General features: G+C 32.8%; 1 protein-coding gene across 1 annotated transcript; it reads right to left on the reverse strand.

Moving 5' to 3' along the window:
• Nucleotides 1-7,192: 7,192 nt before the first annotated feature.
• Nucleotides 7,193-10,001, reverse strand: LOC111394472 (U11/U12 small nuclear ribonucleoprotein 25 kDa protein). Its single transcript, XM_023020309.1, has 4 exons — nt 9,655-10,001; nt 9,438-9,543; nt 8,380-8,479; nt 7,193-7,498 (listed from the first exon to the last, which is right to left on the reverse strand). Exons 1-4 carry the CDS (start codon nt 9,908-9,910, stop codon nt 7,403-7,405), a joined length of 558 nt encoding a protein of 185 aa, XP_022876077.1. The 5' UTR covers nt 9,911-10,001; the 3' UTR covers nt 7,193-7,402.
• Between the last annotated feature and the right edge of the window lie 537 nt (nt 10,002-10,538).

Below are 10,538 nucleotides of genomic sequence, written 5' to 3' on the forward strand. Positions count from 1 at the left end.
GTAAGTAAACCAATAATTTTTAGTAGTGTTATTTTGTATAAATTCTTTGTTAAAGAATTTTCATATTCTCGCTTCATATTTCTTCATTGCTCTTTTGCATACTGTCGTTTCCTTGGTAATTCTTCGAAATTGTTATAAGAATAGGGGTGAAAATGCAGGGAGACGATAATTTCAAAGGTCAGAATAATGTATTGGATTCATTGTTCTCACCTGGTTTTAATAGAGAGCAAGAGGTGTCAGAAATGGTGGCAGCTTTGACTCGTGGTGGCAGGTGATGCGAATGAAGTGGTGGTGGAGGCAAGCAGCTGAGGTGGTAGTGGTATTGGTGGTGGCGGTGGCGCCACTGCGGCTGCTAGTTCTACATCTGCATGGGCGTGGAGTGTTGGAGATAAGAGGGGACATGAAGAGCACATGAATGAGCAGATTTCTGAACCAGTTACAACATTTTGCAGGGCATATAGTGATTTTTCTATTGAAAGTTCCGCAATGGGATCAGGTACTCACATAAATACATACATTATATACATCGAGAAATGTCCTAAGTGTGTGAACGAACGTGTCAAATATTATGTTCCTATTTAGTGTGGATTAAAATTAAATTTTAATAAATTTTGATAAAATTAGATTGAAATGTGTGATTGAAAAGATTGCAAATCCATAAAATGTTATTAAAATTTATTATTGATCTCGACTTAAAATTTAATCTATATTTTAATCATGTATCTCCTTGTAACATTCCCGTGTTGCTAGTTTTTTTTGCAGCATATGACAAACTAAAAAAAATGTTGATATCAACAGTAAGAATAGATTTACAATTCGAAGCAGAGTCGGAAATTTCATAATAGAGGGCTAAAAATTGTTAAATGATCTAAATATACACGTATTTTGTAAATCTAAGAAAAAAATAAAAATAATTTAAAAATATTGCGAAGTGGTTGCACTCCTTCTCTTTGTCACTATCATGTCACTCCCGCTCTTTATAGCAAAATTCACCTTTATTCATGAAATTTATTCCCTTACTTCCATCGTGGTACTTGCTTGATTATTTAGCCTTTGTTTGACCCTCATTTTTGGAGAAAAATATATTTTGAAACAGTCATGAGAGCTTACACTTAATACTTTCAAGAATCAAGTGTCCCTATTCTTGAAGAACGTGTAGAGAATTAAGAAGAGAATATCAATTTGGATTTGACACTATCAAGTATGGTTACAATATTGATATGCAATGAATTATATATAACCTTATATAACGGCAAGCGCGATATTTAATACAATCTCTTATTTGTGCTTAGAAATTCCTCTCTCCAAGGCCTCAAGATCTTATATGATGTTCGCTATTACAGTTTACTTATAAAACTGAAATAGATTAGAGATATGTGATTCATTAAATTTTTAGTTTTCAACACTTCTCACATGCTGACTATATTGATATGTGCCCAAGTTTCCAATTGTTATTACAAGCTAGCTATTATTAGACTTAGCTAACACATTTTTGACTCAGAACTTTATCAAGTGACTTTTTATAGTATTTAGAATTATAAATCTTAATTACAAACTAATAAAACTTAGTTTATTATTTGAAGATCACGGTTTGGGTTATATAAAGTTTAATAATCGAGTGGTACCATACAATTTAAATTATAAGTAATCAGACTATTGGAGCTTGTTAAACTATAGAGTTTGGGGGTGTCCTAGACACGTGGCAGCCCGAATTGCTGTCTCATGTCCATGTAAATATGAGGTTTTTTTTTTTCTCAGTTATGAGTTTGTGGAGACATCTTTGATTGGACGTCTGCATAAAATATCTCTTTCCATCACTTTTCAATTGACCTGCTGCCTTGTGATGAAGATAAAATATGATGAATATTCTACTTGGCCGGGGCCCAAGAAGCCCAGGCGCCACATCATTCTCTTGTTCGCAACCCTATTCGAACAACTTTTTCCTTTATATTTTTCATTGCTTTCATTTTGAAAATCTACATGCTTTTGGAATGGTTAATAAGTTTGGGCTTGAAATTCTCCAGGATATCTTTTGTATCTTTGATTTTTCATTGGGTCGAAAAGAAGTTCTTCAAGTAAACGACAATGGGAGATTGTCTTTAGAGTTAATAGAATTGGTATTCTATCAAAATTGAGCTATCAAATATGGTTCAAGTAATGGAGATGTTTTCCTTTACTTACAACTAAAAGGTTGTTCTAACGAGATAACGGGTAAAGATACGGTGTGAGATTGAGGATGAATCTTCATCAACTAGTATAGTAAAGTTCATAAATAACAATTGGACAAATATCTCCCACCCTTTCTTGGGCCCCAGGTATAAGTTTTGACACCCTAATTTAGTATATCTATGCCCTACGACAACAATAAAATCTCTGCTGCCAACCCCACATTCCTCATAATGCTCCACCAATAATATAATAGGACGAAACTTGTGTAATTGGAATGTGTTAAATGAGAATCCTACGTGGGGCTTTGAAGACTATAAGGACTATTTTATAGATATCATGGACTCGTTTGAGAGAGATTTTGAGAATTGATTTTTTGACCGTTAGAAGAAAAGTGAGTTTCCCCTGTGAAAGAAGAAGTCAAAAATTACGACTGAAATGGTGAAATAACGATCAAAAAATCAATTTTTTGGGGTAAAAAGTCCCTCCCAAACAGGCCGCATATAAATTGGCCCACCCCAAACTTGACGATAGAGACATTTTGCAAACTCGTCGTTTATTTTAAGATAATAATTTTTTTTTTTTTTAAACTTTAAAACTAAGCCAAACATACACTGAAACGTGGGCCCAAAAATTTTCGTGACTTCAAATTTTCCGAGAACAATTAGCCCATGTTTTATTTTTATCCACATATTTTTTGATATTCATTCACAAGTACTATCATTTTATCCATAACTCACTTCTATGTATTTATTGTTCAAATAGTCTATAAACAACTTTCAAAAATACCTAGTAGATACAGTGCACGAGATCGACTAATGTTACATGTTTGGGTTCCATTTTATCTAAAACGCATTTTTTTCAATATGTAAACTCAAAAAATTTCATTCTTTTTTAACTACACATGCTTCGAGAAGTCATTATTTCAAAAAAAATTTCCCAATATCTCATTAAAATGGAGCCAGCTAATGTCACTTACTAATGTTTTGGAAGAGAATTTTTTGGCAATGTTGAAAATATGTTAATGGTGAACATGTTTTCCTTTTTTATAATAAAATAATGTAAAAAAGGGGGATTTTGTGCGTGATCAACGAAGCAAAGGTGGTGAGGTGGAGTTCAAAGCGCACATCATATATGTAAGGCTAATGTTGGTTTTCATTGCAAAAACATTTGTTTGATTTGTTGAAAAATAAAAATAAAAAATATCAAAGGAACAAGAACACAGAGAATTTTTCACCCTTAAAAGGTCCAGATGTTCAATTACAAAGTCCTACTAACTAGTTAAGCATCGATTAAGTGATTAAGCTCTAGACCTACTAAAATCTCAAAGAAATTATACAAATGTACGAAAAAATCACATATTTCTTCGAGTTCTCTCTAGCCTCTCTTTTACAAATATGGTAACCAAGAATCTTGCACGCAGATCTTCTAAGCAACTCTCAATACTCAACTACTGAAATAACATGATAAGGATGAGGATTACCAAGTTTCAGAGAAACCCTAATTCACACACTGATAGAACAATTGAGAGAGAGACTGAATAATCTCTCAAAAAATGGAACGTCCAAGATATAAGTACTCAGACCAAACGTCACAGATCAAAGGGTTGCCTAGAAGCCATGTGTACAGCAGAAAGCATTCCTTAAGAAAGGCAAAAAATCTTTTATACAAAAGGACGTTTTAATAGATGAGTCAAGTAATAAACCAATTTAATAGGCCCAACACTTTTAGAAATAGCGAGGCAACCCAGATTCATAACAGCTAAAAATAAACATTTGTGCTACAATGACATGGTTTCAATCCAGATTTTAAATCCAGACAACATGTGTCATGTAATAATTGGAGAGTTAGAAAAAAAAAATCTTTCATCAGCACTGCTCTCATCAGTAAAATGAACAAGTTTCTCAACTTGAAATGTCAAGTCCAAGTCCAAAAAATCTAAGTTGAACTGGACTTGTTTACACCAATCAAAGAAATTGAGCCCATTGAACAGTGGTACAGATGAAGCATATGAATGCAGAGAAACTAGATCAGATACTGCAAAATATAAAATGCTCTAATATTAATGCTTTGAGTTTAGATTTAAATACTTAAATTCAAATTCAGATAACAATAAATGTATACTGCAGTTCTCCTTTGGGTAATACTACATTATACCATCATAAATAGATATAATGATACTAATTTAATTTCATTTAATTGGTAATCAAATGTACTCAAATCAAGCATGTATGATATCTTTGGATATATAAAACACATCCGACCAAGTAAATCAATTAACCACGATCACGTTCATGATTAATAAAATTAACTGATCAATATTTGGATAATCCATAATAATTTTATAATCTATGAACGTTAATATACTTTAGACACCAATAATCTTAATGTCATTTTCATTTATAAGCATACTATCAAGAGTAATTGATAAATAAATTATGTAATTTAGTGTTCGAAGTACCATAATGTTTGGTCACTTCGGTGACTAACAAACAACATTAATCGAACACTAATTACATAAATAAAGCATTTATCACTTAATGCTTTTAGTTATTTTCTTGTTTATTCATTATTGACATAAATAGACTAAGCATGTTCCAACACAAATAAACAAGACCGTAAAATTTTACATATATTAAAGATGCATTTCTTGGTGAGCAAAAGAGTCAATTATCAATAAATTAAACATTAATTGACTATTAACATGCTTTAATAATAAACAGAACATAAGTTCGCAGTCAAGGCAGGCACTAATAATTACAATTAATTATTCATTCACCTGTAAAACTGAAAATCCATTACAATTAATTATTCATTCACATGTAAAATTGAAAATCCATTTATTTATCACGTATCATTAATCAATTTGGCCCCATAGAGTAATTAGAAATTGGAAAAATGCTTCAACCAAGAAAACATGCAGTGACGACTCATGATGGCATAAACCATAGATTGGACTTCTCTCAAACCAATCATAATTTAACAGACTCAACATGGTATTTCATCAATAATTTGAAAGAGAGTAAATGAGAATTCACTATTGCAATATAAAATAAAAATTGACTTAATGTGTACAGTTTCAACCCATAAATAATAATAAAACCCTTGATCGGCCATCATCAACAGTAAATGCAGAGTCTATGCCGGTACCATTATGGATGAAATGAGTTTTAAATTCATTGGAAACCAATTCATGTAATTTAATAACATAGGGAACAATCCACTTATAAATATCCGTGGCCATTGATACAGTTAAACATAATTTTGTGGTCAGAAAATATTTAGCAGTGGAACCATCTTTCTAATTTCAGATCTTAATCCATAAATCTATAAAAAATAATTAAGGATTAGTAAGTGAAAACAATAATTTTTAAAGGAAAATCAAGATATTAGCCAATATCTTTAGAATTCATGATTTTCATATATGAATTTAATTGATCAAGAAACATACCTTGATCCATGACAATAATTGAGACTTTTAAATCTGCAAAAAAAGAAACTGTTAAATTAAAGAAACTGTTTTCCCACTTTTCGTCTCTGTAATTGAATTAATTAATTGATGAGTTTCATTCACATATGTAGGTAGAGAGAGACGGTTTCTTAAGGGTCATAAACTACCCACTTTCCATTAAAGTGGACGGTTATCAAACTGCCACTTCTCAAATGAGCCAATTGGATTTAATAAATATAAACCACTATAATTAATTATTTAATAATATTACATGGGCCACAATTAATTGGTTTTACATCTACAAGTAGAAGAGATCTGGTTTATGATGTTTTGCATGTAAGGTGGTGTGTTTAGGCAAGTAGTGGTGGCGGTGTGTAGGAGGTGATGGTGAATCTAAGGTGATGGTGAAGTCTCGAAACTGTGGATCAATGTCAACGGGTGGTTATAGTGGTGGTGCGTAGGAGGTGGTCATGGTGGATATGATTTTGGTAATTGTGGTTCTGCGGTACGTTTGGGCTTGTGGTGGTGGCGGTGTGTAAAAGGTGGTGATGGTCAATCACAATTTGTTCACAAGTCAAATAACAGTGCATAGGTCATAGATCAATATCCACATGCCACATCACTATAAGTAGGTTATAGATCGATGTTGACAAGTCACAGATCAATGCTTACAAGTCACGGATCAATTTAATTTGTCATTGATCAATGTCCATAGATTATAGATCAATTATAATCGGTTACAGATTAATGTTTATAGGTCACAGCTATATCATAGGTTAAATGTAGCCGGTCATGCATCAAAGTGAATAGGTTACGAGTAACAAATTCAAGAGATCTAGTCATATGTTATCGATTTCTTTGACTTGTTATCCAAAATGAAACAAATTCAATTAACTAGATTTTGACAGCGAAAATTGAAATTATTTGCTTCGATAAGTACTCTATAAATTACACTAGTGGCTATTTTTCAATTTTCAGCTTTAAATTATACAAATATTGCTGAGTGCTGCTGAAGAAGATAAAACAATTTGTCAGCGATGCTTAGTTGATGTTCTCCAACAGTCCTTAGGCTTCTCCCTCTATCTCTATTATCTGAGCCGATTATGATCAATCATTGCTGAGTGACGATCGGTTTGTCACTCAAAAAGTCGTCAATGGATGGATGTAGATGACTTTAAGAGGAGATGGTGATTGCATAACGGCTGGGGGTGGGGAGGATGTGGGTAGATAAATTTAAATTGATAATATTATTATTTAAAATTAAAACATTGAATTAACACTTGACTTTTGAGATTTTTAACTTAATGTCTGAAAAATTGATTTGATCCATGCTTAATACTTCACTTATGATTTTTTTCCCTTTTACTTTCGTTTTATCAGGTTGCAAAACATGTGCCAGGCTTGAAACTGATTTCCCCATCCAATACGTACACCCCGCTTAACACCCCAGTTGTCCCTTATTCTCATTGGATAAAGATGGAAAATTTTATATATCACCACTTACTTCAAAGCTAAAATGAAAAGAAAAATAATAAATTTATCTAATCAAATTAAAGATAAATTTTACAACACTGATGAATAAGAGTATTATCATAGAAAAAACCGAAGTTTAAAAATTTCACTTTATTGTCCATAATGCGTACTAAATATATCTTGAAGGCAATTTCTTCTATACATCACAAACATGGAGTACCATGGAACCAAAGGTTGGGATGCATCTATTCTGTAATTACAGTAGAAACACAGAATCAAAGACGAAACGTTTTTTTTTTTTTTTTTTTATGCTCAAGCCTTTTTGTTTAGACCATGAAAGAAACGGTGTTTTTTCCTCCTAGAATGCCGTTGAAAAGCCCTCGAAACGACATAGGGAATAAAATGCACCTGAAAAAAAAATTACTCCGAATATGAAACCTGATCTTCATAAAAATGTTAATGGAAAAAAATTTGCTGGAAGGGAAAGAATAAGATGAAAGAGTAGCAACATTGTAATTGGAACAGTTTTAGTGAAGCCTAAGATATGACATAGTAAATTCAAAGAAGTAGAGAAGACGAGGTCCAACAAATTCGTTAAAATTTCTATTCCCATGGAATTACCCAAAAAACTAGTCACTGTTCCACTCAAAATTCTAGGCTAAATTGCATCCGCCATCCTCACGTTTTTTTATTTATTTTTCTTATATGAATTAAGGGAAGATTCGTCTTTTCAGTTATATTAAAGATTATTTTGAACGGAAACCTAGAGTAGAGACTAAATGCCAATGGGCATAAAACTTGAAGGCTCAGAGTTGCAATGTCAAGAAAAAAAGCATCGAGATATAGAGCAAAAGGGATAAAGATTAGAGAAATTCTAGCTTTTCCTTAGAAGACCATGTTTTTACATCTTCACTCAAGACACAGGGAAAGTAGTACCAGTGATTCACAGAAAATTACTCAAGAGAACATCGCTGCAGGACAGTATTAATTTGAATGTAACTTTTAACAGCAGCGTCATCTATTGCGCAACCCACATTAATAAAAGAGTCATGCCATTTGTACATCATTATGTACATACAGTACAGATTTATGATGTGGAAGAAAGAGAGAGAAAGAGGGAAGAAAAAAGAAGGAATGAAAAGAGAGTCAATTAATATAATCAATCTGTACAAAATGATGTACAAATAGCATTACTTTTAATAAAAATGGTGAAGGCAGAAATTATTGGCATGTAAAAACAGACTATACTCATGTTAAGCACAACTTCTGAAAGCTTAGAACTCAAATACCTGAGAATTATTCCGAATGCCATAAGTATGAAGTGCAGAGTTGTCGTCAAGTAGCTTTATGTTGTGATATGAAAGACAAAAATTAGCCCATACATGCTTCCTGCAAACCTTAAGAGTGTTAATAACCACATATGCGGATTTCGCAGTTCCCAACAAATAATTACAACAAACTAATCCTTAAATAGGAGTCGGCTACATGAGTCATTTTACTCCACTCCGTCGGTTCATTGCTCGACCTACTTGAAGATTCAAAACAATTAGCCCTTTAGCAACTTCAATATGTAATGTTAGTTTTGTTTTACCCTTCCTTGTCTCGCTTGTTCTACTGAGATCCCACCATTTTTATAGACATAAACCTCTTTAAATCTATGTCCAGAACATAATAATGTTACTAGAAGAGGCCTACTATCAAAGTTGATTGGGGGCAGAAAAGGAGTAGAATCAAAGATAAACAACAATTCAAATTAAGTGAAGAAAACAGCACTGTTTCGAATAAACTGAAGAGGAAGAGTATCACCCACTCACCTGCAGTTTCTGTTATCAACTTCTCTGTTATCTAGTTCTGTTATTTTTCCTCATCAAAAAGGGACTGATCAGGGGAGGAAAAGGAGGGAAAATTTGTCATTTTATTCCTATTCTTTCTCTGCAGCTTCTGTCCACCTTCCCCATCTTAATTATTCTTTAATTTCTGTAATCCCTTATATTATTAATGTATTATAATATCAGTTTATTACTTAAATTGATGGTGTTTCCAGTTCAGTCTTGATTACAAAATAGCTCAACCTTAAAAAAAAAAAATAATAATAAAAAAAAAATAAAAAAAAAATGAAAAACCTAAGTCATCCTTCCTTCTAAGTTAGGATCAGAAGTCTTATCAGTTTTAACCAGCATTCAAGAACCAATAGAGTTTCAAGAATTCTTTCACAATGACTGAAGTATACAAGTTTTCATAAAACCAATATTACGGCTTTTTATCGGATCCCCAAATATGAACGAGGAAACAATGAGGATGATTTCTGAAAAGTTTTCCGGGGAAATCGACATATACTGTGGCATACCAAGAAATATGGCGATGGCCCATCCTTGTTTCCTCCATATCATTCACCTTTTTCTTGATTGCTAATTTCAAATCCTTCACAGTTGCAGAATTCATCACCGCCACATCTTCAAATCAAAAAACGACGAAGAAGTGGAATCAAAATCAACATTAACATTAGTTACACACATACTCCTAAACTGTTTGTGAAAATGCCTAGCAGAGAAAAATTCGAGTACCTACAGAGGTACCATCCATTTTCACGACGCAGATGCGCATGGCGCTGCCGAGTTCCAAGTTGATTAGAGTGTCCACGTCAGACAGCGTAGGGTTCTTCGTTACATCGGAAAGTATGGGATCATTGAGGAGCGCCGCCATTGTGGACTGTAACTTAGCTTTCTTGACTAAGCTGGCGTTGTACTCTGGACCGGTGTTCGCTGCGGATGCGGCTCCGGCGGCGGCGTCCGCCGTCGTACCACTGGCAGATGCATCCATTTGTTTGCAAGCAAGTGAAAGTGCCTGATTTTTTGTTGATTATTTTTGTCTAAAATAATTAATTTGTTAATATGAGAATGGCGAATTTTGTACATAGCAAAAACAAATGGTAAATGTTAACTTTTTCTGAACGGTGTTATAGTTGCGGGAAAAAATTCTACTGACATTTTACAGAATACACATGGTAGTGGGGCTCATCTCAATAAAATATTCATACGGAACCCACCTCATGTGACTACCCTGTAGAAACTCTATGAGACATGGCATTTTCCATTCTTTATTTAGGATCCGTTTAATTGCAAAAATGGAATTTTGGTGGAAAGAAAACTAATTTCAGGAAAATAAGTTGTCTAGAAATTATTTTATTGAGAATTATCAATTAATAGTGCTAGATTAATATAATTTTCCACCTGAAAAATGTTGAAATAAAAGTGTCTTTTGATATTCGTTTAGCTTTTTTCATGAATATTGTCAATTTAAAAGATATTCACTTTTACAATTGTTCTTAAAATTTGTTTCCATTGCCAAATTTTTTTTTCCAAATATCATCTATATTTGGTATTCGTTTGACTTTGTTTTATATGAAAATTGTCAATTTAAGAGATATTCTCTTTTATAATTGTTTCTA

The sequence above is a fragment of the Olea europaea genome, chromosome 5, assembly GCF_002742605.1.
Source record: "Olea europaea var. sylvestris chromosome 5, O_europaea_v1, whole genome shotgun sequence".
In the NCBI taxonomy this organism is placed as follows: Eukaryota; Viridiplantae; Streptophyta; class Magnoliopsida; order Lamiales; family Oleaceae; genus Olea; species Olea europaea.

Bases quoted from the DNA above. Each gene is read 5' to 3' on its own strand.
- LOC111394472 (XM_023020309.1), bottom strand. From the start codon at position 9,910: ATGGATGCATCTGCCAGTGGTACGACGGCGGACGCCGCCGCCGGAGCC. The intron at 9,544-9,654 runs GTACTCGAATTT...TTTGATTTGAAG, and splicing joins AATGGATGGTACCTCTGTAG to ATGTGGCGGTGATGAATTCT. The intron at 7,499-8,379 runs GTATTTGAGTTC...TTTTTTTTTCAG, and splicing joins GCATTCGGAATAATTCTCAG to GTGCATTTTATTCCCTATGT.